The sequence below is a fragment of the Cucumis sativus genome, chromosome 7, assembly GCF_000004075.3.
Source record: "Cucumis sativus cultivar 9930 chromosome 7, Cucumber_9930_V3, whole genome shotgun sequence".
Taxonomy (NCBI): domain Eukaryota; kingdom Viridiplantae; phylum Streptophyta; class Magnoliopsida; order Cucurbitales; family Cucurbitaceae; genus Cucumis; species Cucumis sativus.
Genome location: NC_026661.2, coordinates 14,692,143 through 14,719,091, shown reverse-complemented (window position 1 = coordinate 14,719,091; position 26,949 = coordinate 14,692,143). Strand labels below are relative to the sequence as shown.

At 35.3% G+C, this 26,949-nt stretch overlaps 2 protein-coding genes and 1 long non-coding RNA gene across 9 annotated transcripts; 1 reads left to right on the top strand and 2 right to left on the bottom strand.

Moving 5' to 3' along the window:
• Nucleotides 1-756: 756 nt before the first annotated feature.
• LOC101207484 (protein HGH1 homolog) lies at nucleotides 757-17,021 on the top strand. 3 transcript variants are annotated; one of them, XM_011660852.2, is made up of 10 exons: nucleotides 757-902; nucleotides 1,316-1,438; nucleotides 1,960-2,157; nucleotides 2,345-2,423; nucleotides 2,800-2,945; nucleotides 3,296-3,409; nucleotides 6,997-7,128; nucleotides 15,424-15,537; nucleotides 15,791-15,844; nucleotides 16,508-17,021. In XM_011660852.2, exons 1-9 carry the CDS (start codon nucleotides 849-851, stop codon nucleotides 15,827-15,829), a joined length of 999 nt encoding a protein of 332 aa, XP_011659154.1. In that variant the 5' UTR covers nucleotides 757-848; the 3' UTR covers nucleotides 15,830-15,844; nucleotides 16,508-17,021. The 3 variants fall into 3 exon arrangements, with proteins under 3 accessions (XP_011659154.1, XP_031744985.1, XP_031744984.1); XM_031889125.1 differs by lacking the exon at nucleotides 1,960-2,157; XM_031889124.1 differs by lacking the exons at nucleotides 6,997-7,128; nucleotides 15,424-15,537; nucleotides 15,791-15,844; nucleotides 16,508-17,021 and adding an exon at nucleotides 4,080-4,528.
• LOC116405206 lies at nucleotides 5,155-6,444 on the bottom strand. Its single transcript, XR_004218371.1, has 2 exons — nucleotides 6,374-6,444; nucleotides 5,155-6,268 (listed from the first exon to the last, which is right to left on the bottom strand). It is a non-coding gene; the product is annotated as an uncharacterized LOC116405206 (long non-coding RNA).
• A 1,139-nt stretch (nucleotides 17,022-18,160) lies between the features above and the next one.
• LOC101206756 lies at nucleotides 18,161-25,873 on the bottom strand. 5 transcript variants are annotated; one of them, XM_031889422.1, is made up of 9 exons: nucleotides 25,717-25,873; nucleotides 25,559-25,625; nucleotides 24,998-25,251; nucleotides 21,803-21,898; nucleotides 20,317-20,672; nucleotides 19,728-19,939; nucleotides 19,370-19,626; nucleotides 19,100-19,281; nucleotides 18,161-18,337 (listed from the first exon to the last, which is right to left on the bottom strand). In XM_031889422.1, the coding sequence occupies exons 1-9, from the start codon at nucleotides 25,847-25,849 to the stop codon at nucleotides 18,335-18,337; spliced, it is 1,560 nt and encodes a 519-aa protein (XP_031745282.1). In that variant the 5' UTR covers nucleotides 25,850-25,873; the 3' UTR covers nucleotides 18,161-18,334. The 5 variants fall into 5 exon arrangements, with proteins under 5 accessions (XP_031745282.1, XP_031745281.1, XP_004139647.2 ...); XM_031889421.1 differs by lacking the exon at nucleotides 18,161-18,337 and adding an exon at nucleotides 18,348-18,679; XM_004139599.3 differs by lacking the exon at nucleotides 18,161-18,337 and adding an exon at nucleotides 18,348-18,679 and having other exon boundaries at nucleotides 19,100-19,278.
• Between the last annotated feature and the right edge of the window lie 1,076 nt (nucleotides 25,874-26,949).

Sequence of the window (26,949 nt, the reverse complement as noted above, 5' to 3'; positions counted from 1 at the left end):
ATTAAACAACAAATGGAATGTCGAAAAAGTAATTTCAGAAGATAGATCTTTGGAAGAAGGTAGGTGAAAATGAACGATGAAGAAGAAGATGTACGGTGAAAATGGTGTGAAGAAGAAGAAGCAGTGTGAAAAAGAGAAAAATTGTGAAGAAGAGGGTTCCTTTTTCTATTGCATTGATTTGGATCATATTTATGTAACTATGCATGATTGGTTTGGCTTCTATTCAGCTTTTCAAGACAGTCGTTTATATAAGGATAAACGATCGAGCATACATATTTGATGATCATTCAAAATATGTTAAACGATTATTTATATTTGAAGCTTTATCACATTTGTTTAGAGTTTATTATAGTTTATTATCCAATCGTTTAAATTTGAGTTTTTTTTCCTTATCGTTCAAACTGCACTACACGATGTTGTATAATCTAAACGATCGTTTATATTTGAAGCTTTCTTGTCGAGTTTATTATCCGTTTAAATTTGGAGCTTTTTCATCATTGTTTAAAATAATCTACACGATCGTGTATCACTATTTACACGATCGTATATCATGATCGTTTAGAAGAGAAGATCACTCATAAGCATGTGATCGATTAATCGCATATTGACGAAAGTATTTTTTATATTTCACGCTCGACTGACTTTTTCATTTTTCAAAATTGTTTTAGACGGTGTAAATATTTTTAGATGGTTCTATTTTTTGAAAAAGCGTATATTAAAATTTTGCAAAAGAAAACTAAAGGCTAAAACCTACTTTGTAAACGTTTTGCAATTTGAAACAGGGCAATACCACCACCCAACTAACGAAGAAGAAGAAGAAACCACACTGCTTCAGCTACAGACAGCATATGGCGACTGAACTCGAAGAATTGATACAGTTTCTTTCCTCTCCTTCCCCTCAAGTAAGTTTCTTCGCTATTCAACCATTCTCCATCTTTTTCGTTGTCGATGAAGGATTTTCGGACAGACATTTTCTATTAAGTCGATTACCTGGTCAGATGCAGCTTATACTGCTTCAATTTTAATCAAAATCCATGATTTTATTGCTTCAATTTCAATTTACATCTTCTTGCTCTGTTTCACTTGGTTAGGATTAGGTGATTCTTTTCATGCTTCAAGTGTTTGTGAAGTTATATTCCACATTTGTGACAGTTTTTCCTTCTTTTTAACGAAAGTTGATTGTGGGAAGTTTCTTTATATGGTGTGGGAATACCGTGTTTGCTTCTGTTGATTGCAAATCTCGTTTCCCTGTGATCACAACTTGGTTTTAGAATTTTACATATTATTGACAGACTTCCATTTTTTGGCTCAATAGTTGAGGAAAGCGGCCATAGACATTGTTCAAGGTCTAACTGGGTCTGAGGATGGGATGCAGTCTCTTGCCAAGTATCCCGACGTCCTGCTGCCATCGTTAGCTCGACTCTTGAAAGAACAAAAGGTGAGCTTTAATCTATCATCTTCTTTATAGACAAAAGGTTATCAACACTGTTTCTATATGTATACTTTGTATTATGTTGGATGAATGATTTTTAATTAACATATCCATTTGTACTAAAGAATGTATTAGCAAACAATTGAGCATCTCGGAGGGTTTTTATTGACCATGCAGTCATAATAAACATCGATTTTATTCTTCCCAACTTCCTGTTAGCATGACACAGTGCTAAGCTACCTGATTATTTGATAGGCAGGCAAAAGTTGTCATAATGTTTTCTGCTAATTATATTTATGGTTTAAATATAACTCATGTTTCACACTAATGTGATTTAGCATTTCAATTTCATTTGCATCATTAAGAATATGGCTTTCTGTTGTAAAATGTATTTGATAATAGATATAATTATAATCAATTATAGGAATTTGGCTATCCATTGGTTCGGTATGGTTCAAAATATCTGGAAAATGTGACTCATAGAACATTTCCAATTCTACAGTGAGATATATTGTCTATTATTTCAGGATGTTGCAGAACGTGCAGCTGAAGCTCTTGTAAATCTTTCACAAAATTCTGATCTGGCTGGAAAGATGATAAACTTGGGACTGATTGGAGAAGCTATGAATCTTTTGTATAATGTGGACTCTAGCATTAGCCAGTTGCTAGTAATGCTTCTGGTTAATCTAACACAGTTGGATGCGGGTATTGCTTCATTACTTCAGGTGTGCCACATTGCTAGAGTGGCCTTTTCTTCTGTTGATGTTCAGATGAGCTATTTTTGTTGAAATTTGTTTGGGAAAGTTTGAATGCTATAGTTTAAGCATTTCCTTTGCTAATAGCTTAGTTAGACTTTTGTGATCTTTATGAAATGAAAAAATAGTTCTTATGGTTATCAATTCTGCTTCATAGACTGGAGATGACAAGATGCAAGGTCTCTATGTCATGAAGATTGTCAGATCATTTTGTCGTTCAGCAAGTGAATCTAGAGGTATGCCTTGCTTCTTCTCTAATGCAGCTTGCTTTGGACAATATTTATTTTTCAAGAATATTGGGCTCTATATTTATAATTTAAATTTTTAATATCTTTGGTTGCAAGGTTTTTTGGTTATCTTTGCTTCTTAAAGATCTCTATGTGTAGTGGTGTTACCAACTTAATTTACTGTGCTGCATTTCGAAATGAGTATTTAGTCCTTCTAGAAAACAGAAAAATATAATAATAATAATAATTGCAATGCTTCAAGGCCAAATCCTCTGCAGCCTTAACCTAACATTGGCATCCTGTCATTTACAGTTTATCACATTTCAACATTAATCATTTAAAGTTTTCAGCGTTCATTTGACATTTTAAATTGGTTCTCTACTAGATGATCCCTTTGAGCACGTCGCTTCCATACTGGTAAATATATCAAAGAAGGAAGCTGGAAGGAAGCTTTTGCTTGATCCTAATCGGGGACTTTTGAAGCAGATAATTAGGCAGTATGATTCAAATAGTCAACTGCGGAAGAATGGAGTAAGTCCAATGGATATCTATTTTTAACAAGAAACAATTTTTCATTGCTATCGATTAATGTTCAAGAATACAAGCTTCCAATGACGACTAAAAAGACAACCAAAAATAAAAAGGCCTAAAACTAGGTTACATATTGTTTGATTTACACGATTGGTACTATATTATTACTTTTACATTCTTTGGTAATTTTGGAAACTAAGCCATGACTGTGATTGGTTAATTACTTATTCCAGCTCAGATGCCAAGTATATATGTATTGTTCAATCAGTTACACTTTCGATATAGTCAAAGTATATCTTCAGCCTATGGGATCACCAGGCTCATGTCTTCATGCAATTTTCTTGTTTAAGGTATTTGGAACTCTCAGAAATTGCTGCTTTGAAGCAGAAGATCAACTACAAAATTTACTCTTGATAGCTGAGTTCCTTTGGCCAGCTTTACTTCTCCCTGTTGCTGGTAACAAGGTAATATTTTTTCGTCTTAGTGACCAAAATGAAACAAGTTGGAACAAATTAAAAAGTTCAAAGACCAAAATTGATATTTTCAAAGTTAGAGACGAAAGAAACAAACTTGAATTTTATTATTATTAGTTTTTTAGTTCAACTCATGGGTTGGGGGATTCAAGTCTCTTTTATTTACTTTTTTCTTTATCCTTGAATTTTAATCGATTTTTCGATTCAACAATAATTGTGTAAGTTGGGATACCATGTTAATTCTAGTTTATTTCATTGTCTTTAGTCTTTTTTGATATGTTCCTATTTTTATTATGAAATCAGGGATCAGGAGACCTTACTCTTGTAAAAAAATCCTCTGCTCTTACCTATCCATTCTCTATGAAGTTTTCAACTTATGTTTGCAGTTTATTATTTTGTTTAAACGTCTCAAATTGGATTTTTTTTCTTCTTTTAACTGGAGCCTGGTAAATTCTTAGAAGTTTCATAGGTCATTCCAACTTCAATTATTAGGTAGCAGCTGAAGAGATGAACCTTTATTTTATTTTATAGTCTTTAAGAGTTCTCTCAACCAGTAGACTACAGTTCAGAAGAAAAATAACTAGTATTGTTCAATATTCTAGACTTCTAAAAGCTGGGTTCATTTTTTACTCAGCTATTAACTGTTGGAGTTGTATTCTAGAAGGAGAGTGATAGACCACCAATTATTCTACAATATAGTAGGAGGAGAAAGGGAGAAGTTGCACATGCACAAGAGAAGGAAAATGAAGGAGGAAGTGGAAACCACCTTAGTGGGGACCACGGTTAGTTACATGGAAGGGAGTTAAAAGGGAAAGATGGAAGGGAAGATAGGGGTGGTTAATCAGTTTCTGGAGAGAAGAAAAACAGAAGTTCAGTTACTTTAATCTTAGAAAGTTGTTTTCCATTACCGTAATTTACTTTTGATGTTTGGATGTTTTATTTTGAACTTGGTTATTGTCTGTAATAGTTCTTGTTTGTTCTGTGTTTTCAAGACTGGTTTGAGTATTGTATTTTGTTATAGTTTAGTTGCTTAATGAACAAATAGAACACACTACTTGGTGTTCTATCAGAGAGGAATTGGAAGATGCTGTCTTATTGAATATTGGATTATCATTAGCAATATGGGCTCTTTCTAGGCTACCCACCCTTTCTAACCAGTATTTCGATTACAACAGCTCTTTGATTATTCCTAATTGGGGGTAATTATGTGTAAGCTTCCTTGGCTCTAACTATTTTGGTTGGTGTTAGGACTAGGTTCCGTTTTTGGAGTTAGGGTGTTCCATTTCAAGGCAGTTGCAGCTAGGGTTTCTTATACAGTAGAAAGGCCATCAACCTAGAATCAAAGGCAATGTTGTTATCAGTGTAAATAGAACTGCCCCTACTATTTACATAAAATACAGAAAAAGTCCATCTTTTTGGGCTCTAATGAATTGAAGGATCTTCTCATCACGTGTAGCCATAATATGTTAAACGTTTCCTGTTTGGATGTCTGCAACAATAAAAATTCACCATAGAGGCCCACATTGATCTAATAATGAATAAGTAAATAAGTAAATTTCTACTAGTTATGAATGAAACCATTGAAGATTTTGAAAACCACCTGCACATGCTCTTACCCCTTTTTGCCTTCGCGAGGGATCCTTCATATGGAGGATTGTAGTCAGTTTCTAGAAATATTTGCATGTTTTCACAAACTATTTACTCTTTTTGATGGCATGTTTCTATAACTCCCCACATTGAAGTAGAAAATGATTTTATCGACCTCCTTTTCTCATTAACTTTTTACAAAATATATTTGATTACTCACATTTTGAGTAATTTTGTGATGTGCCAAGTTCAAAAGATATCAAATAGTGTTAAGCTTGCTTCCTCACATCTTGAGTAATTTTGTGGGATAACTACTGAAACCTACAACATTGGTTCATTAAGGTGATTTCAGCAAGAAAATATCCAAACAAAAAGACAAGAGAATACCCAGCACCTTATGGAGGGCTGAGAACCTCTCCCCTTAGCTTTAGCAGCTTTTTACACAAAATAAACCCTACCTACAGCAATCCCCATGTCATTCTATTTATCCTCTCTTCTACCCGTGGGCCTTACCTATCAAGATCTTTTTCCCCAATCATTTCCCCAGCATATATATTCTGGTTAATGACCTTTCTGCCCCTCCTTTTACATTTGTGGATGATTGGCGGCCTAACAGTACCCCTGGGTTCCAAATTCACCTTGTCCTCAAGGTGAAACGTCGGAAATTGTTGGTTCATTTGGTATCCCGACTCCCAAGTGGCTTCACTCGCTGGCATGCCCTTCCATTTGTCTAGCCATTCATTAGCCCCCCAACTCTCTGCTCCAGCGTATCCCCATAACTGTCTTGGCCAAAACTCAGAACTGCTACCTTAAACTTATCGGATTCTGGTAAGTCATTAATCTAAAAAAAAATGTTACAGTCTTGTACACCCAAGACTTTGGGTTTTCTCCCACGAACATAGGCATCTCAAGCTTCTTATACTTGCTTTGGTCCACTGTTACTGTTCCATTGTCCATCACGGTCTCCAGACCACCCATCTTTCTATTCAGACTTCAGTTTCAATACGGAACCATCAGATGTGCACGAATCGTCTTTGCGTCTATGGCTATTGCTTTCTCTCATGTCTTCTGCCATTCTGTCGACCACCATCTTAAGTTCAAGCATCATCTCTTTCAAGCCCAAAACTTCCTTTTCCGTCCCCTCTAATCTCACATCCATCTGTTTGTGAGCCATCAAGCGCATCACCACCCCCAAATTTCCGGGCTCTGATACCAATTTGTTAGGATTCTACCCTTAAATAACTCAATAATCCTAACAAAAGGCTAAAACCAGAGGTGGCACTCTATTAATTATATTACTTAACCAAAATCAGATGTAACAAAATGATTTCAGCAAGAAAATATCCAAACAAAAAGACAAAAACATACCTAGCACCTTAAGGGTAGAATCCTAACAAGAGGGCTGGAAACCTCTCCCCTAAGCTTTAGCAGCTTTTTACACAAAATAAACCCTATCTATTGTAATCCCCATATCATTCTATTTATATCTCTCCTCTACCGGTGGGGCCTCCTCTACCTGTGGGCCCCACCTGTCAAGATCTTTTCCCCAATCATTTTCCCCATCATTTATATGCTGGTTAATGACCTTTTTGCTCCTCCTTTTATATTTCTGAATGATTGGCGGCCTAATAATATCCTAGGTAGGTGGTTTTACAATGAGATTTGAACCCATACTCTCAAGTCCCTTTTAAGGCAATGTGGTTAATTCTTTTATGTTTTTACCATTGTAATATTTTCTTTCATCATATTCTTGGAAGTTGGAATAATACAGCCTTAGATTTAAAAGAGAAAAGATTTGTACGAGGAAGGAAATAGAGGCAATAGTAAAAGGACAATACAAGTCAGCTTTGAAGATAGGTATAGAAGGAAAGAGGAACAAAGAGAGTATTTAATGAATATTTTAAGATATTCTTAAGGGTTAGCAACCTTGATATTCCCCATCAACAATTCTCATGGTTATTGCATTTATATCATAGCATTTCTGTGAGCAGGTTTATAAGGAGGAGGATACATCAAAAATGCCACTTGAGCTTGGAACTGCACTTTCAATTGAGCGTGAGCAAATTGATGATCCTGAAATTCGAGTTCATGCATTGGAAGCCATATACATGATCATATTACAGGTTTCAGAGAATTCCATTTCTTTTGAATTTAATGAAATGCCTTTCCTCTTGAAACTTAAGACTTTTTACCTCTTTAATTATTTAAACAAACAAAAACTGAATCCAAATGAGATAATTTATCTCCTGATATACACTCTATTGGGCTACTATTTTGCTGATGAAAAAGGATTATGTGGATGTATCTTATTTGCTTTCTAATGGATTACTTGTAAGGAAAGAAATAACTGCCTCTTCAATAAAAAAAAACACTTTTGATACTGATTTTTAGTATATATATTATCTATCTTACTATGCATTGTCAAATGTACATATTTGTATAGCTTTTATAATCTCTCGTATCTATTTTGAACTATGGTAGATATCTTTCGTAACCCCTTTGGTACAGTCCATTGCCCCTTTTTTTTGTATATTGTTCTTAGTGAAATTTGTTTCTTATATTAAAAAGAAAATAAATAATTACAAATATTAGCAAAATCAAGACAAAAATTACAGCATAATAGCCTTTTGGGAGGGATATCTTTCTCCGAAGTCACACACAATGGAAACTCACCCCAAGATGATCCACCCCTTCTAGGTCCCTTACACTCAGCCTTATAACCAAGACACCCATATGTAATTACCATGATGTCCTTAGCTTGCTAATAATGTTCTTCTAATCTTGCCCATATACGTCTAACTAGTACTCTCACACATGACATTTTCATGTACTAAGTAAGATGTAACCCAACTTGAGGTTAATTTTGGAGTAGATATGCGATCCTTGTGGCTTAGCTAACAATTCCTCCACAATGAGGATGAAAAATTTGTTGGGAATCGTTGCATTTTTTATTGTTCAAAGCACGAAAATCAACACAAAATCTTCATGCCCCATCTTCCTTACCCAGCACAATAGGTTTTGGAGTAGCACATTGGACTATATGATGTTTGAAGTCAACATTTCATTTACAAGTCATTCAATTTCATGTTTTTTTTGGGTGTATGAGTATTGATAAGGTTGTACATTAGAAGTGTTAGAGTAATGGGCTTGGGCCACAGGAAGGTCTGCCCTAAATTTATGTCCTTTTTTAACTCATTGTATTATTCTATTTATTCCCCCCTCTTGTACCTTTTGTAATTATCAAAAAATAATAAGAGAAGTAAAATCTTGGTTTTTCTCCCAGTACTTGGGTTTCCACATAATTCGGTGTTTTTTTGTTGGTTTATCACTTTCAATATGGTATCAAAGTTAGGTAACAACAAAACCCTAGACATCTATATAGGTGAAGCCCAAATAGAGACGGAAGATGCCGTCGCTGCCATGGAAAAACTCCTCCATTAGATTCAGAGGATGCCGGCAGTCACTTGGGGGCCACCCTCAGAGCAGTCCGCACAACCCAGTTTCGGGAATGAACCTCACGCGCCGCAACCTGTCGCCCACGCATCACAACTACCAGGTGCGTTTGCCCACACGCCGCCATCGAATACCTCCATGAACCAGCCTGTCTTCTCTCCTTTGTCATCCCCAAGTCCAGTCGCCATATGCTTCCGACAATCCACACCCCCATGCACTGCTGCTACCCTTGGTTTATGGACTGCCCGGTTCACCCACCGTTGCCTTTTCAGACTTTTCAGCAGCCACATATTCATGGTTCCAGGATTGATTGAGGGTATACTCAGTCTGGTTTTTAAGTTGGTGGATCCTCGGTGCAGTCTAAATCAATCTATCTACCGATGTATTTGAAGGACCTGGTAACTTCATTCTCTAATTTGTCTTCGAATTACATATCTGGTTCTATAGCACCCTTTATAGGGAATTTTCCTGAGGAGAAATTAAATGGTCAGAATTATTTTTCTTGGTCCCAATCGATCAAGATGTTCCTTGAGGATCACCACCAATTTGGCTTTTTGAGAAGGGAGACTATTAGTCCTCCACCAGATGATGCCTTGTAACGCTTCTGAAAAGGGGAGGACTCCTTCATTCGGTTTATGCTGATTAATAGCATGGAACCACAAATCGGCAAGCCTTTACTTTACGCAGTCACTTGTAAAGATTTATGGCATACAACTCAAAAACTTTACTTGAAGCATCAAAATGCCTCTCGATTGTATACACTGAAGAAACAGGTCCACCACGATTGCAAGCAAGGAACCCCGGACATGACCTCCTATTTCAATAAGCTCTCCCTTCTCTGGCAAGAGATAGATTTGTGTAGGGAGACAGTTTGGAACACGCCAAATGATGGTATACAATATGCTAAACTTGAGGAAGTTGACCATATTTATGATTTCTTTGCAGGACTTAATCTCAAATTGATATTGTATGTGGTTGTATGCTTAGACAGAGACCACTTCCCTCCTTAATGGAAGTGTGCTATGAAGTCTGTCTTGAAGAAGACCGTACGAATGCTATGAGTATACAGACGGCCTTCAGTGCTCGATCCTTTATCCATGACAGTGAGAAGAATAGCGGGAAACCAATCCCTGTATGTGAGCATTGCAAGAAACAGTGGCACACCAAGGATTAGTGTTGGAAACTCCACGGTCGTCCCCCAGAAGGTAAGAAACGTTCCTCCAACGAGAAACATAACTCAAGGCATGCCTATATAAATGAGACTGCCAACATCTCTCAGCCTACTAGCCCCACTGCAAGCCAAAACAACCCTCCTACTCTGTGAGCCATTTCTCAATCAGCTATGCCTCAGTCCCTTTGCCTTATTAGTGTTGATGGGAAGAATCCTTAGATTTTAGACTCGGGGGCTACAAATCACTTGACAAGTTCTTCAGAGAATTTTGTCTCTTATACCCCTTGTGTCGGTAATGAGAAAATTCAGATAGTTAGTGATTCTTTAGCCATGATTGCTGGCAAAGGACAAATAGTTCTTTTTGAAGGACTCTCTCCAGAATGTTTTGCATGTGCCTAAGCTTTCTTATAATTTGTTATCTATCAGCAAGATCACGTGAGCTGGCATTGCTCGACATAGTAGGGGACTTTACATCTCCAATAGTAGTATCTCTAGAACTAATTTACTGTCTTCCTATTTTAGTATTTCTAAACATGATGCTATGTTGTGGCATTTTCGGTTGCGCCACCCGAACTTTAATTATATGAAATATTTATTTCCCCACCTGTTTTCTAAAATTTATGTCTCCTCTCTATCTTGTGATGAGTGTATTTGAACAAAACGTCGGGTTTCATTTCCCTCACAACCATATAAACCCACACAACCATTTACCTTTATTCATAGTGACATTTGGGGCCCATCTAAGGTCACTACCTCCTATGGAAAACGGTGGTTTGCTACTTTCATTGATGATCATACCCGCCTTACCTTGGTCTTCCTTATCATAGATAAATCTGAAGCTTCCTCTGTTTTCCAAAACTTCTATCACACCATTGAAACACAATTCAATACAAAAATTGCAATTATTCGGAGTGATAATGGTTGGGAATTCCAAAACCATAATTTAGTGAGTTCCTAGCCTCCAAGGAAATTGTTCACTAAAGCTCGTTCACCCACACCCCTTAACAAAATGGGGTGCCTGAGCGAAAAAACTGTCATCTTTTGGAAGTAGCTCATTCTCTTATGCTATCTACTTCCCTTCCTTCATATCTGTGGGGAGATGCTATTCTTGCAGCAACTTATCGAATCAACAGAATGCCTTCTCGTGTTCTCCACCTTCAGACTCCCTTAGATTGTTTCAAGGAGGCATACCCTTCTACTCGTTTAATTTCTGAGATTCCCCTTCGTGTGTTTGGGTGTACTGCATATGTCCATAATTTCGGCTCTAAACAGACCAAATTTACCTCTTGGGCTTAAGCACGTGTGTTTGTTGGGTATCCCCTTCATCAATGCTATTATAAATGCTTTCATTCTCCGTCCAGGAAATACTTTATCACTATGGATGTTACTTTCTGTGAGGACCGAACCTTCTTTCCCATTAGCCATCTTTAGGGGGAGAGTGTGAGTGAAGAGTTTAACTGTACCTTAAGGTTTATTGAACCTACTCCTAGTACCGTGTCTTACTCTGATCCTCATTCCATTGTCCTACTCACAAACCAAGTTCTCTAGAAAACGTACGAGAGGAGGAATCATACAAAGGAAATTGGGTCCACTACTAGTCTGCCGGCTCCCTGGCCCGAAACTCTGAACCTTCTCAATATCAAGGTCTGGAAAATCCTACCAAACCTTGTCTTGATAATAAGATGAGTGAGAATGACAAGTCCGATGTTGTTGTTCCTGAAAATGTGGAAGAAAAAGACACTAGTGATAAAATTGAGGTCAGAGCATAAACTAGTAGTAATGAAGAGGGACATTCGGGGAAACTTGATGTGTATGATCCTTCCCTAGACATTCCCATTGCACTGAGAAAAGGTATCAAGTCTTGTACAAAATATCTCATTTGTAACTATGTCTCCTATGATAATCTCTCTCTACAGTTTAGAGCTTTCACAGCGATCCTTGATTCTACCATAATATCGAAAAATATCCACACTGCTTTAAAGTGTCCTTAATGGAAGAATGTTGTCAAAGAAGAGATGAAGGTTCTTGAAAAGAATAAAACAGTGGGATGCAAACGAGTGTTCACTCTCAAATACAAAGCAGATGGAACACCTAACAGACACAAGGCAAGGTTAGTTGCAAGTGGTTTACTCAAACCTATGGTGTTGACTAGCAAGGTTAGTTGCAAAGAGGTTTACTCAAAACTATGGTGTTGACTACTAAGAAACTTTTCCCCCAATTTCTAAATTGAATATTGTTAGAGTCATGCTATCTGTTGCTCTGGAAAAAGATTGACCTCTATACCAGCTGGATGTTAAGAATGATTTTCTGAATGGAGATCTACTGGAGGAAGCCTACATGAGCTCACCTGGATTTGAAGCCTAGTTTGGTCATCAAGTGTGTAAACTTCAGAAATCCGTATATGGTATAAAAAAAGTCGCCCAGAGCATGGTTTGACAAGTTCACTACCTTTGTTAAGTCCCGAGGGTACAATCAAGAGCATTCAGATTATTCAGATCATACTTTGTTTACAAAGATCCCCAAGACTGGGAAGATCGCAGTTCTGATTGTGTATGTTGATGACATCGTTTTATCTGGAGATGATCAGGCAGAAGTTAATCAATTGAAACAGAAAATGTACGATGAATTTGAAATCAAGAACTTAGGAAATCAAAATTTCCTTGGAATGGAGGTGGCCAAATCTAAAGAAGGCATCTCTGTATCTCAGGGAAAATACACCCTTGATTTGCTGACCGAGACAGGTATGCTGGGATGTCGGCCTCTGACGCCTCTATTGAATTAAATTGTAAACTAGGAAATTCAAGTGATCATGTTCTAGTTGATAAAAGAACAATATCAGCGCTTTATGGGTAAATTGATTTACTTATCCCATACTCGTCCAAATATTTCATTTGTTGTGAATGTTGTTAGCCAGTTTAAATGGGATATTTCCTTTGATGTTAAAAAAGATAGACAGAAAAATGATTGAGACCTATACTGATTCAAACTGGGCAGAATCTGTTGTTGACAGAAAATCTACCTCTAGTTACTGTACCTTTGTATGGGGCAATCTTGTAACTTGGAGAATTAAGAAGGAAAGTGTTGTGGCTAGGAGCAATGGGGAGACTAAATACTGGCTATGAGTTTGGGGATATGTGAGGAAATTTGGCTCCATAAAGTCTTGTCTAATCTTCATCAGGAGTGTGAGACACCAATGAAGCTATTTTGTGATAACAAAGCAACTATTAGTATTGCTATCAGTCTAATTCAACATGATAGAAACAAACATATTGAGATTGATCGGCACTTCATCAAAGAAAGATATGACAGTGGGAGCATATCCATTTTGTATGTTCCTTCGAGCCAACAGGTTGTTTATGTTCTCACCAAAGGGTTTCTCAAACTAAACTTCGACTTTTGTGTTAGCAAGTTGGGCCTCGTTGATGTCTATGTCCCAACTTGAGGGAGAGTATTAGAGTTAGTGGGCTTGGCCCATAGGAAGATTTGTCCCAAATTTCTTTTCTTTTTTAACTCATTATATTATTCTATTTATTCCTCTCTTGTACCTTTTGTAATTATTAGAAAATAATTTGAAAAGTAAACCTGTGGTTTTTCTTTCAGTACTCAAGTTTTCACGTAATTCAGTGTTTTCGTTGGTTTATTGCTTCCAATACGAAGGAAGCCCTCTACTAAATGGATATTGTGGTCAATATCCCAATGTGGAGATAGGGCTTCCGAAAAATCTCAAATGCTTTCATATTTATTCAATCAGTAAGCAATTATTATGCTGTTTATAGAACTAGTGTTTGATTCTCTTAGTGAGTGGCCCTTCCAAAGCTCTGAACTCCACAAGGTACTCTTGTCACTGTCTTCCCACGACTTCGTCATTTTCTTTAATGTGACATTGGCTTTCAGCCTTTCATTAAAGCAGAATCACCCTTCAAAGTCATTTGGCGTGACCCTTGCCAACCTTCATTGTCAATAATTTTCAATCAACTTCCGTCTTGCCCAAAGTATGGAGCTCACCAACTCCTAATTCAAATTTCCTGCTACTGTTAGGTCCTTATTGTTGAGGACTGTGATCTTGCAAACTCCCTCCTTTTCCACGACTAACCGTGCTCCCATGATCACTTCATAATCTGCCATAGTTGTTAGGAGTGCATTCAGCTCTCGGGTGACTTTCTAAGGAATGAAGTTTTATTCCCTCCACACTTGATCAGTTTTATCACCTCATTGTTTGGGCTGGGACATTTGTTCACATAATTGTGCACATGGGGTCATTTCCAGCAGCATCTTACTATTATTTCTCACTGTTGAGTGCGCTTTGGGTTTATCACCTGGCCTTACTATTTGTATTTGGGATATCTGCTTTCTTTAACACAACCCAAATGTGTTCTGTCCTCTACATGTTGGGCTGACTTCATCATGTCTTCTAATCAATGACCTCCAACACTGCCCATTTAAGTGAGAACAACGGCCACCGAGGTTTTAAACATATTCTGGTACTTTTCTAGAGCTTAATTGCTAAGAATCTTCCACACACACTCCCCTCCTTGGATGTGCGAAATCGAGTAACATGATTTTCAAGTTGTTTCGGTCTTTGAAGGATTTTTCTTCCTTTGTACCAATTTAACACCATAGCTTTGAAAGTTACTGCAACCACAATTAACTTTTAAGGATCTGTCAAGTTGTCGATTTGTGAAATTGGATGTACTTGTTGCCGGCTCAAAAGAGTTGTTGCCTCCAAACACTGACATCTCTACCTTAATGGGAGGACAACTTTCTATTGATCCTATAAGAAGTTAACATAAACTTTTGATTGGTTTGGAAAGAAATGAAAAACTGGTAAAAAAAAAAACCAAAAAGAAAAGATTCTGATAAACACCACCAGTCCAATTCAAATATACTGTTGAACGGTAGAAAAGAGAGCCCAAGGTTTACGTAGAAAAGCCTACAACCGGGAGAAAAACCACGATAGAGAGTCTTTTTATTATTTTCACTCACAATGAAAGTTACAAGAGAGGACAACTTTACATGCTGTAGCAAGCCCTAATACAAAAAAAAGAAATAAAGTTAGGATAAAGTAAAATACTAAACTTCCCTCGAGGCTATAAAGTATCAACAAAGCCCCTTATTTCCAACGGATACAAAAAATGTAAAACAAAGCTTTCTCTAAGTGATTGGAAAGAAGCCATCTTAAAATGCAAGGAGATCCGACAACAAAGGAATGGATGACCTGTCAAACTAAGAATCATTGGGTTGAATCAGATCCTATTAAAAGGGTAAGTATGCTCCCTCCTCTCTCTCCTCTTGCCTCTCTCCCCTTTCCTCCTTCATCCACTAGCTCCAGCCCGTTTCCTCATCCTTTCTCTACTCATCCGGCCACCATTTGCTTCAGAAGCTCCAGTTCCTTAAGTCAATGGAAGCAAAAAACTGCAAAATCAGATCCTATTCAGAAGCTTAATACAAACTTGCCCACAAAATATACTTTTGTAGAACAACAAAGAAGACTTTGTTTCCCTGTATATTCTCTTTCACTTTTTCTTAATGAAAGTTGTCATTTTCATCGAAAAGAAAACCAAGAAGACTATTTTGAAATTTTTAAAAACTAATAATTTGATCCCTGAAGTTTAGAAAATAGTTTTAAATCGTTTTGAGGTTAGAACATAACGATATCAGTTAGTAATCTATTAATGAATTAGAAGGATGAGCAAATTCTCATATTTTGACCCTTTTCATTTTGTTTGTCATCTTACTGTCAAAAGTGTACGTTTTTGGTTCAAATGTATCATAATTTTTTTTTTGCTCTTACCAGGATGCTGGGCGGAGAGCATTCTGGTCTATCAATGGACCAAGAATACTGCAAGTGGGGTATGAAGACGAGGAAAACCCAAAAGTAATGGAAGCATATGAGAGAGTTGGCTCACTAGTAAGTGACATTCGATCTTCACTAAACTATATCTCTAAATCTAGCCAACATTAGCTTAACTCAACTGACACATGTTTGTACTCGAGGACGAGAGTTCTCAGGTTCAAATCCCCCAACCCCAAGTTGAATTACAATACCTTTTCAAAATATATATGTATATATCTAAATCTGGTGTTATTTGTCTGTCTCCTGTAAAAAATCCATACCAGCTATTTTAATATTTATATTAAACTTTTCTTGATTAATCATTCAGCTGGTTAATAGCGGTGGCGACGAGGAACCACACGATTGAGGATGAGATGTTCAGGTATGTGTTAGTTAATCTTTACTTTTCTGGAAAGGGGTATTCTTATGAATCATGTGCTAATTTAATTCATTTTATCAATCTCTCTTGTACAAAGGAGAAAGGAGGAAGTGCTTTTAGTTTTTAAGATTAATTTTCAGTCAATGTTAGAGTTTATCATATAGATTTGTTTTCTGAGTTGGTTATACTATTTATTTAGGGGGTGGTTGGTGAGTCGTAATGGGACATGTTTGTATTGTAGTGTTTCAATTGAGCACTTTGTGTCCAATTTGTAATATAAAACTCATTTCGTTTGGAGAGTCTTCAAAATAATCCTATTTCTCACTTTTTTCACATCTTACAATCTTATTTTCGTTTCATCTTCAATTACTCATGCTTTCCAACACTCCTTTAATTTCTAGTAATCCTGATTGCATTCCAACTCTCCAAACACTCCCTTATTCATAATAAATGACTAAATTTACTTGACTTGTCATTCTTTTCTCATATTTCTTTTCTTACTAGGTAATAGAGAAACAGATTTAATCAGATTTTTTAATGGTTTAAATTAAATTTACATAGAAAATAAACGAATTGATGCTAAAATTGCATATAAGAGCAATGTTTGTGGTATCATAATGTTGAGTTTGAAAGATTGCATCTGGTGAAACTTATGCACTTTGACAGGCAACTTTGTTGGCGATTCGTATCCTGGTTATCAAGTGCTACTTGCGAGAGTCAGAATTGCTATAGATTAACATCTCAAGTGCTTAAAAACAAATATCTTTTTACTTTAAAATATGGGCAGCCAGAGGAGGAATAGGAGAAACAAGATTACGTGCGTGGTACCATAGTACATCTGTTTCGGGTATAATATTTCTTTTAAACACTTAGAAAGTGAGATACTAATCCGTGAGATGATCATGAATGAATAATGTAATTTATTTATAGCCTAAGGCTTTCAATCATGTTTTTGAGTGTTAGCGTATTGATTTGAGAGAACTATTTTCTTCGAATGTTAATTTTGTTTTTTGGTTTTTTCTTTTTCAGAAGGAAAACATGAGTAGTTTAATATAACTTTTTGGGGGTGAAAGGCAATCCTAGGAGAATTTTAACCATTTGAGAATCACTTATGTACCAACTTTTAAAAAGTAGCTTTCCTACAAAATAATAAGATGTAATATACTGTCTTTCACATTTATTTCGTTCCATATCAATTAATTTCTTACTGCTCCACTACTATAACAGTTTTCTTAAACTTTTATCAAATAATTAGATTAAATAATATGTTGCAATTTATATCAATAAAAAAAAAACTTATTATAATATTGATGTTAAATGTTAATTTAAAAATAATTAAATAATAGGTCTATTTTGATCCCTATTTGGTAAATCACAACAATTTGTATTATTTTGTAGAACACATGCAATATTTATTTTAAGAAAAATCAGTATATTTAAAAAAAAATGACAAACTAAATATTTCCAATGTGAATCAATTTTGATGTTCAACATGCTCTAACATACATAACGTTGCTACAAGTTTAATAGTCTAACTAGAACGAAATAGATAATCTCTTTTCTTTTTTTACATTTTGTTTTTAATTAAATTGAAAAAAAAATGCTCATTTCAATTATATATATAATTAACTTAGAAATATTATCTTAAATGAAAAAATTATATATAATTTAGAAAGATTATCTTAATTGAAAAAAAAATTCAAATATAACAATTTACAAATGACATATCATAATACACCAAGTTAGATTACTATTGTGTCTATCATAATATAAATAGACATAAATAGTAATATATCTTGATCTTTCGTGTCATTGATAGATTATTATTTCACTATTTTTTAAAAAAAATACTTTAGTTAGTTAAGCTTCCTATATTTAAAAATATCCTTAATGTTTACCGATAAAAATTCTTAAAATAAATACTGATACGTTCAATTTGGCGATATTGTTATGGAATAATTAAGTAAAGTGAATCCCATCTTATCGATATTCAAACAATATTTTGCATTTATTTGGCTCTCAATTGCATATAATGTAAACTTATTATGCATATTTAAAACACTATTCCCCTTCTCCAAAGGTTCTCTGATATTTAACACAGGGAATGCTAAACCTTGTCTTCAACCTGTCATTTGATCCTTTTCACCATTAAAGAAAAAAATTGAATAAGAAGCCCTATTCGGATTGGGAAAGACAGATGTTAGTTAAAAAGTTTGGCTACATTCTCTCCAAAATGTTTGTATACACATTTGTTTGTTTTGATATATATACTACTTGGAGTGTTTCTACAATTGTCAAACCTGTGCGAAAGATGAATAGTAAAGATCATAAACAAATAATTTTGAACTTTTATTTAAAATTTCTTTCAAGATTAAGGTTTTTTCCTTTAATACATAAGTGTTGATTAGGATAGTGGTTGTTAAAGTTGGTTGGTGGAGATAGTCTTCGTCAGAGTTGTGGGAGTAATGCACTGATGGGATTACCTTTTAACTTTCACTACCACATAGAAACATGTCAAAGAACTTTGTATTAAAACTCATTATTCTCTCTTGAGTGAGAGAATCAAAAAATGAGGCTAACATTAAAATCATCCTAAAAGTTTAGGAAAAAAACTCCCCTTTTAATAAGAAACTAAGAACATATAAAGGGGAGAGGAGATATCCTCAGATGACCAAAGGGTTAAAAAAAGATGCCCAATTGGTCATGAAATGTGTAGAATGTTATAATTACAAAAGCAAAAATTTGAAGTAACTCAAACCGTTAACTTCAAGGATCAATGTTTGTAGGTGACAATACTCTATGTCGAAATAGTTTCGCTAGTGATCGCCGTTCACAGTCCTTGACAAAGTAAAAGAGGGGGAAAACGGTAAATTTCTCTGATTATTTAAAAGTTAAATCATTAGAAAAGAAAAAAGAAAAAAATTATCTCTGAACTTTGTCATTTATTCCAAAAAAAATACCTTTATAATCTCAAAAGATGCAATATAGACCATTCATTAAGGTTGAAAATATCTCTAAAAATACTTCATAACTTTATACACAAAATAGGACCTGGAATATGGCAGTGACCTGAATGGAAATTTAAATCACCACTTTCCTATTTTCTGTCTAAAATTTTAAAGGATTCCTAGTTCAATAAAAAAAAAAATTCAAACTTGAATGGTCAAGAGTAATATTGCAACTTTTGAAAGAATGGGCCAATGGGGTTATTAAAAAAAGCCTAACATCTAGAAAATATTTTAAAGAAAGGCGAATTACCTTGAACATGTTTAAGTTGAATGGTATGCCTTGGTTTGTTCTCCTGAGTTTCAAGTAAGTGTACGCAAAGCTCAATTGATCACGTGAGGTAAAGCGGTTAACCTCATTGAACCAAAGACACGAAAATAAATTTGACATTGGTGTATGTGCCCGGACGATGAAGGAACCTTCTGGAACATCTGCTTTGGAATAGATACAAAAAAAATGCTAAACTATAAAACATACGCAAGTAAATGAAAAACTCCACAGTAAAATAGATGGAACACTCACAACTAGGAAGACCACTATTGATATCGGAAGGGTCAAACTTCACCAGGCCATCAGACTGATAAAAAGCAAACTGTTCGTCAATGGCAGTGTGATTGTACTTATTCAGACGTTTATTTTGCTGTACTTCCTCCCAAACACAATGGCGATCGTAGTGGTTTGAAATGGCATACTCCGACTTCTTTCGCCACAGAAAATATTCAATAATTAGCATTGGATCTACCTGAAGACGCATTTTGCTGTCTAGCCATATTGAATACCTTTTGAACAAGTATGAGAGAGTAAGAAACGTAAATATACATAAACACGATGGAATCATTGTGCCTTGCAACATATAATTAGCAGAAGACATGAGGATTACCTAGCAGAAGGGAAGAGGCGATGTGACAAAAATTTAGGCACCTTTCCGGTTCTGCGCATATCTTCATAAGGTAAATTGCTCACAACAACTATCTTCCATAGTCCAATGCATCCCTTATCATCAGGAATATTTCCCTCAGCTGATAATTTCGATAGTGTTTGCTTGTCCACAAACATGACAAAACATACATTCTTCTTGGAATACTCGCTGATCTGTGACAAAGAAAGACGGCAGTCCCTGTTATAATACTCACTGATCTTATGTGGAGTTTGTATCATGAAGATTCTACTGACACATATTGCCAATCTGTAGGGTAGAGAAGCATACCATGAAGACTGGAACTAACCACTTTTGCAACACAAAATAACTTTAGAAAAAGTAAAAAGAAGCATACAGCAAATGAAATTCCAAGCATTTGAAGTGATATTTGCATCTCATCCTTAAAAAACCACGCATGGTAAATGGAAAAAAAATCTATAGAAGTACATTGTCTAATGAGTATCTACTATCACATCATTTCATTGCAAAGAAATCATCAAGTCTTACAAACATCTCAGGGATAGGATTTAATGAAGGACAATAAACTTACCTGCTTACTAGTAGGCCGCCTCAAAAAATCAGAGCTCCCAAAAATGCATGAGGAAACTGCAACCTTGCATGTTTTCATGTATGCATCGTCCTTTTCATCCAAATCAAACCCTGTACTTGGGTATCCTGGTGGTCCTTTAATAAAACCACAATGAAGTTTTTGATTTGTTGCATAAAAGGATATCTCCCTTTCCTCAAGGGTTTGATGTCCTCCAAATCTAGGCATATGTAAATCAGCTTCTAATTCTTTTTCCTCGCGCTCTATGAACTCTAAGGAGAACTGAGTAACATTCATGAAACCTTCAGGCTCCACAAGGTAAGCAACTGACTCCGCAAACTCAACATCACAAGGGAAATCTGAAAGTTGTGATAAAATATAAATCAATTAAATCTAAAGATAAGTATTAAAAATCTATCGTAAAAATAACATTTTGGACTCTAAATTAATTTCTACTCTTAATTTATGGTTAACTTTTTAAAAACACTTTAAATCTCTATTCAGCTTCATATTCATACACGAATATACATATTTAACAAATTAAGTTAGGGATTTAAGGCATTTTCTTTCTGAAGAGATTGTTTGTCTTCGTTCAATAGCTGCTGTCCTTTTACTAATTTCATGGAAGCACAATGTCATTTATTCAAAAGACTTAGTTTCACTATCATTTGTCTATTTTTGGTTTATTTCATTGTTCTCCCCATCCTCCACCCCTCAAAGGTAATTGTATGAAGCATTGGCCTCTTTCATTATATCACGGCAAAATTTTGTTTCCTTTTCAAAAAAAAATCTATACATATTTAACAAATCAAAGAGACAAAAGGAATTGGAAAGTTGTCTTATAGTTTGGTTAGCTTTTCTTCTTAGGGAGGGGCTTCCCTTTTCCCCTTGCCTTTAGGCTGTATTTATTGGATCTTCTGTGCATATTTCCAGCTTCTTATCACAAAAAAAAAAAAAAAAAAAAGATACTCATCGCCACCCAAAGTATTTTTTTGTTGGTGACCTTGTCATGGTACATTTGAGAAAAACCAGACTTCTTTTGTGTCAACAAACAAACTCAAACAAGAAAATCAGGTCATTTCTTGTTCTGGAAAAGATTGGACGCAATGCCAATGAAATTGAATTGCCACCATTTCACATTAGTTGAACCTTTAATGTTTCAAATCTATTTGACTATCAAGCACCCATACTTCTCTTTGGCTGAATGAACACATAGTCGCATTTTCTTTTGAGGGAAAGGGACTGATGTAAGGCATCTTGACATTCGTAACCTTTCTTGCTCATCTTGTTAAAGTCTTTCAATTAATCTTTGGTTGGGTAGTAAGAAGGTATTCTCTATTTGTTTACCTATTCAGCAGATTGTAATTCCATTTTCCAACTCAATTACTGCCAGTCCTATAAATACGACAGCATCTGTACTAATGGAGTACTGAATAAAACCATTGAGGTATTTCAGTCACGTGTGTGCAAAACAGCCAAGAATACTTACGTTGCTTCCGACGATGCTTGCTAGTTGGAGGTCTCTGGTCTCTAGATACCAGATGTTCTTCTACTTCTGACACTGACGTGCTATCTCCAATTATATCTATCAAAAGAAAATATTATTTTGATCAGTGTTCTAAAATGCCCAAGGCACACTAAGACGCAATGGCCCTCTGGAATCTAGGTGCAAGGCCAACAAAAAGGCCAGGCTTTTTTTCGTGAGGCACACTGTATATAAAAAAATACAATATAGATATATACTATATAAATGTTTATTTACACAACTAAAACATATATGGATAGAAATGAGACTTGTAAAAAAATAGAAGATAGATGAGATTTAAATCTTAGTCATTCAACACCAAGTTAAGTGAAATGAACAAATACAATTCTAAAATCCTAAAGATTTAAATATTGGTTGCTGTTTTGTTGAGTTTTTTTCTCTGATTTGAAGCCTTTGTTTTTTTAATGAAAAAACAAAGATTCCAATGTGGTAGCAAAGTCATGGTGGCTGTGAAGAAAAAACAAGTTGCCCTTCCCTATCTTACATAGCATAATGATGAATTAGGTTTAAAAAATTGTAAATATATATTTGTTATATTAAAACTCAATAAGGTAGGTATAGTTAAAATAAAAAAAATTAAAAACCCAATGAGCGTGCGTCGGTGCTTCGTGGAAGGCACCACAAGGCATGTGCCTTAGGACCTGCACTTCTTCTTTCCAAAGCGAGGCACGACTTTTGCACCTTGTGCCTAGGCGCACGTCCAACCACGTCTTTCAAAACACTGATTTTGATAATGTAATTAGGTTTCTTATCCCAACAAAAATTATAAAAAAATGATTAGATCCAATTCTAAAATAAGCCAAAAGAAAAGATGAAGATACATCATAGCTTAAAAGCGTTTATAAAAAGAAGAAGAAAGAAATTGATGTAGATGAGGGGGAGTGTTTACTGAATATTGAATAATGCTTCAAAATTTCTCTAATGGAGCAAAAACAACCATTTAAATAGGCTGGACAGTTAGGTACAAGCAGAAGCTTAGTCGCCAACTAATTCAAATAAAACTTAAAACCCCAACCACTAAAAGATAAAAGGCTGTAAAATATTAAAGGTGCCTCAGTTGGTTGTGGTTAGAGTAACAAACCACCAGAAAACAATGTCAAAACTAAGAAATACAAGAAAGCCAAGATCCTTTCACGAAAAGTACAAGAACTACAAAGTTAACTAAAGATGTCCTATAACAAACCCTCTCGGCTCTCGCTAAAGAAGTTGGACCAGACTGCAATGAGGGCACCATTTCTCAGCTAACAAAGGATATTAGACTATATCTGGTCTCTCTTTTCATAATGCACTTCCATGGGCCCTTGGAAAATACAATGGATTCCACAGTCTTCATATCATAGTGAAGGGAGATATATTTAGCCTTAATCATCTTTTCCTTCAAAAGTAAGCACACTTTTCATTGATGTACTGAGAATCCAAATGAGAGATCTAATTCCCAAGCAGGAGCTTACAGAAAACGTCCCACTCAAAATAAATTAGAAATGAAGTATAATTACTGTTAGTTTCCCTACACCTGCACACAGAAAATCCCAACAAACACTACCCGATAAACAAGGCAATCGGTTCCCTGATCTTATATAATCAGTGCACAAAAATTATCAACAAGTTCAACCATTACAATGAAACAGAAGGAAACATCTAAAAAAGATAAAAAGAAAATAACATAAAAGAATCAAAACATTTGAGATTGAGAATTCCCTCCAAGAATGCCTCTGTGCTTCCACCAAATTTTCCACACCTCTCAAGCAGCCCCAAAATCCTACTAAACCTCTCTACAACCTCCTTCCCCCTCACCAATAAACAACATAGTCCCCTCTTCATCCGAACTCTTCCCTCAGTTTGCCCCCTCTGTTTGAAAGCAAACAAGACTTCATCACATCTGTTCCTGTTTTGCCCCTTCTCTTTTTGCTGGAACAGATTTTTCTCCATCTTGAACATTGTTTAGGTTTTTGATGGCTCTCCTCGCTCCTCAATTCTCCAGCTTCTAGAGGGTCCTTTGCTCTCCAAGAAACCAAGACTATTATGGTTAAATTTGCTAAAAGCTATCCTAAAAGAACAGTGGTTTGAAAGAAATCAGAGGATATTCCAAGACAAAGAAAAGCCATGTTCAGAAGTCCTTCTCACTGCAGAAAGAAGTGCAGCAGCTTGGATCTCCTTGACCAAGGAGTTTGGGGCTTACTCTATTCAAGATATTTATCTCAACTGGGCAGCTTTCCTCTCCCAACCAGCCCCTTAATTTTCGTCTAGAATTGGATCCAGCCTCATTTTTGTATCACTCAGCAACTGTAGTTTTTTGTTTGTCTTTGCATCATCTTTTTTAGTCTTCTTTCCTAGTCTCGGCCTGTGTTATTTTGCTGGACTTTCATAGTTGGTACTTATTATTTTCTTTCCTTTGTTCATTCTTAGATATGGGGCATGATGTTTTAGTGCTATGGAGTGTCAACCTAATTGAGATGTCCGGGTGTACCTTTTGATCCCTTAGGTTTTTTGCTTTATGCTTCTTTATTATTCTCAATGTATATGCCTCTTGTACTTTGAGATTTTATCATCGATAAAGAAGTTTGTCTACTTTTCAAAAAAACAACCTTCTAAGTTTCACTAATGACTCGTCCCCTTGGAATTTCCACTCATACCCTTTCTCTCATAAGTGTCAATAATCAGACGCCTCACAGTTACAAATAGAATTAACTATCAAATAAAATGGAACAAATATTTCTAATGGGAGAGGCATTGAAAAAACTGCAAGTGCAAATTTCAAAAACTAAAAACTAATGGCTTTTTTGTGAAGCACAATTGAAGAAATAAATGTAGTTATCCATATTCGATTTTATGGTTTGAACCTCTATTTGTCTCTAATTTTGTTCGTTCATATCAAATTTGATATGTTCTAAACACCATTTAATATTATCCTATGCCTAAGAAAAAGCCAGCCATGACTTCTGATGTGGTTCTAATGATGTAAATAATCACGAAACAAAAGTTAAGAAGGATAAAGAAACTAGGGATTGCCCTCTTAACTGATTTCCTACGGTAGTCCAAGAGCGAGAGGCTATTTCCAAGTTTCCAACTACATTCTAAAACTATATAATCATCCTAATTTCATGATACAAAAGCAGAAAGAAGGGAATGAAACTTTACCATAAAAGTTCACTTTCAAGCCAAAGACCGCCAAATACAATAAGAAGGACGTTGCAAGCGTAAAAAACAAACATGAGAATCTTTTTCTGGTACTTCGGCCAAGTCTTCTTCCTCGACGAACAGCCCTACTTCCATATTCCGTTTTGCCTAAGGATTTAAAAAATCCAGAAACAATGCCTCTTCTTTCGGGTAACTGCTCATTATTGTTCCCAAACAGACCCATCATAACATTGCCTCCAAATCTCGCTTCATATCTGGTTTGGGGGAGGATGGAGGTGATCAAATTCACAATACATAACTTTCCAAAAAAAGAAAGCCAAGAAATTCATCCAATAATCTAATAATACTTCCTCTTTCACCATGTTGTATTTCGATAGAAAATTAGTGGAGATATCTGTATAAACACTCAGTTGTTGGAAAGAATTTCCTAGCAATACCCTTTTCAAATTGAATGAAACCACGTGCTAGTAAGCTTTAAAAAAAACTACTAAACCAAAAGTGACAAAACAAAACGCGATAACGCTGCAAAACAAAACAAGGACGGGGAAAATGGAGAAGTACCGGTAAAGCAAAGTTCCCCATGTGGAACACGTTCTTGAAATGCAAATGGCAATTGGAATGAGACTATCTGTAACGCAGATTGAAAGCGTCACTGCACAGATTTCCAAACAATGTTTGCGAAACCAAATGAAGAAGAAGATGATGTGAAGTATTATTACCTGGTCGGAGATCCGGCCGGGGTTCCAGGTGAAGATGAAACAAAATCGTAAGAGAGGAAGAACAGAGGAATTTGAGGAAGAAAAAAATGTTGAGAATTTGAAGAGACCAACGACCGACAATGCCAAAATACATAAAAATTGGGAAAAACAAGATCAGTGTAATTAGCAAAAATTGTTTAATTTAAATCTCAAATTATACTTTTTAATAATTTTGAAAAAGCTACATTGGTGAGAATTAAAACTAACTAATATCTTTTCATATTTTTTAATACTAAGTTTGTTATCTTTATTCACCTATTCTTATGCATTTCAAATTACGATTCAATAATTGTCGTCTAAACAGTTTTCTACTTTTTTAATATAACTAATATTTTCAATTTCTTTTCTATGTTTAGAAGAAGAAGAAGCTATGATCGGGTGCACCTTACCTTACTTTTTTCTATTTAGAAGGCTTATTATTGATTTAAATGTTGTGAAAACATGCACAACATAATACCAAAATTGAGAAAATATATTAATAAAATTAGGAAAATTGAATTTCTTCCATTTTCTCTCTCTTTCGTGGAATTCTCTCCAACCTAGTACAACTTACAACTCCACCAAATGTCATTGTTTATAGGCAATTTGGCAAGTAAGATGCGTCATTAGATGGCATTAAGATATCATGTTTGTTTCACACATGGTGTAAGTATTTACAATCATAAGACGCATTGCATGGTGAGATAATGGGCATCTATGTATCCATAGTATTTATAATACTCTCCCTTAAATGCCTATTACGTATATGAAATATGTCTCGTTAAAACATTACTAGTAAAAAACCCAATGGAAAAAAATTATAGTGAAAGAAAAATAGTACATATTTCATATATACTTATAAAAATAAAATTTGCTCGCCTTCATGGTAACATCACTTGAGACCTTTGAGTCGCCGCATTTTAATGTTGTGCACTAATTTTTCAAAGGTTGCAGTAGATAGTGATTTTTGTAAAAAAGTCTGTCAAGTTATCATTTGAACAAATTTGTTATACTGTGATGCCGTCATTTTCTTAAAGATTATGAGTATAGAAAAGTTTCGGTGAGATGTGTTTTGTTCTATCACCTTTAATATAACCTCTTTTTATTTGAGTTATATATGTTGTTGTTTTCGTATAATGTTATTGAAGAGAGTTTACTAGAAGAAAAACCACATGTTGAATGTGTTGAATTTTGGCATGATTTGAGGAGGTGGTT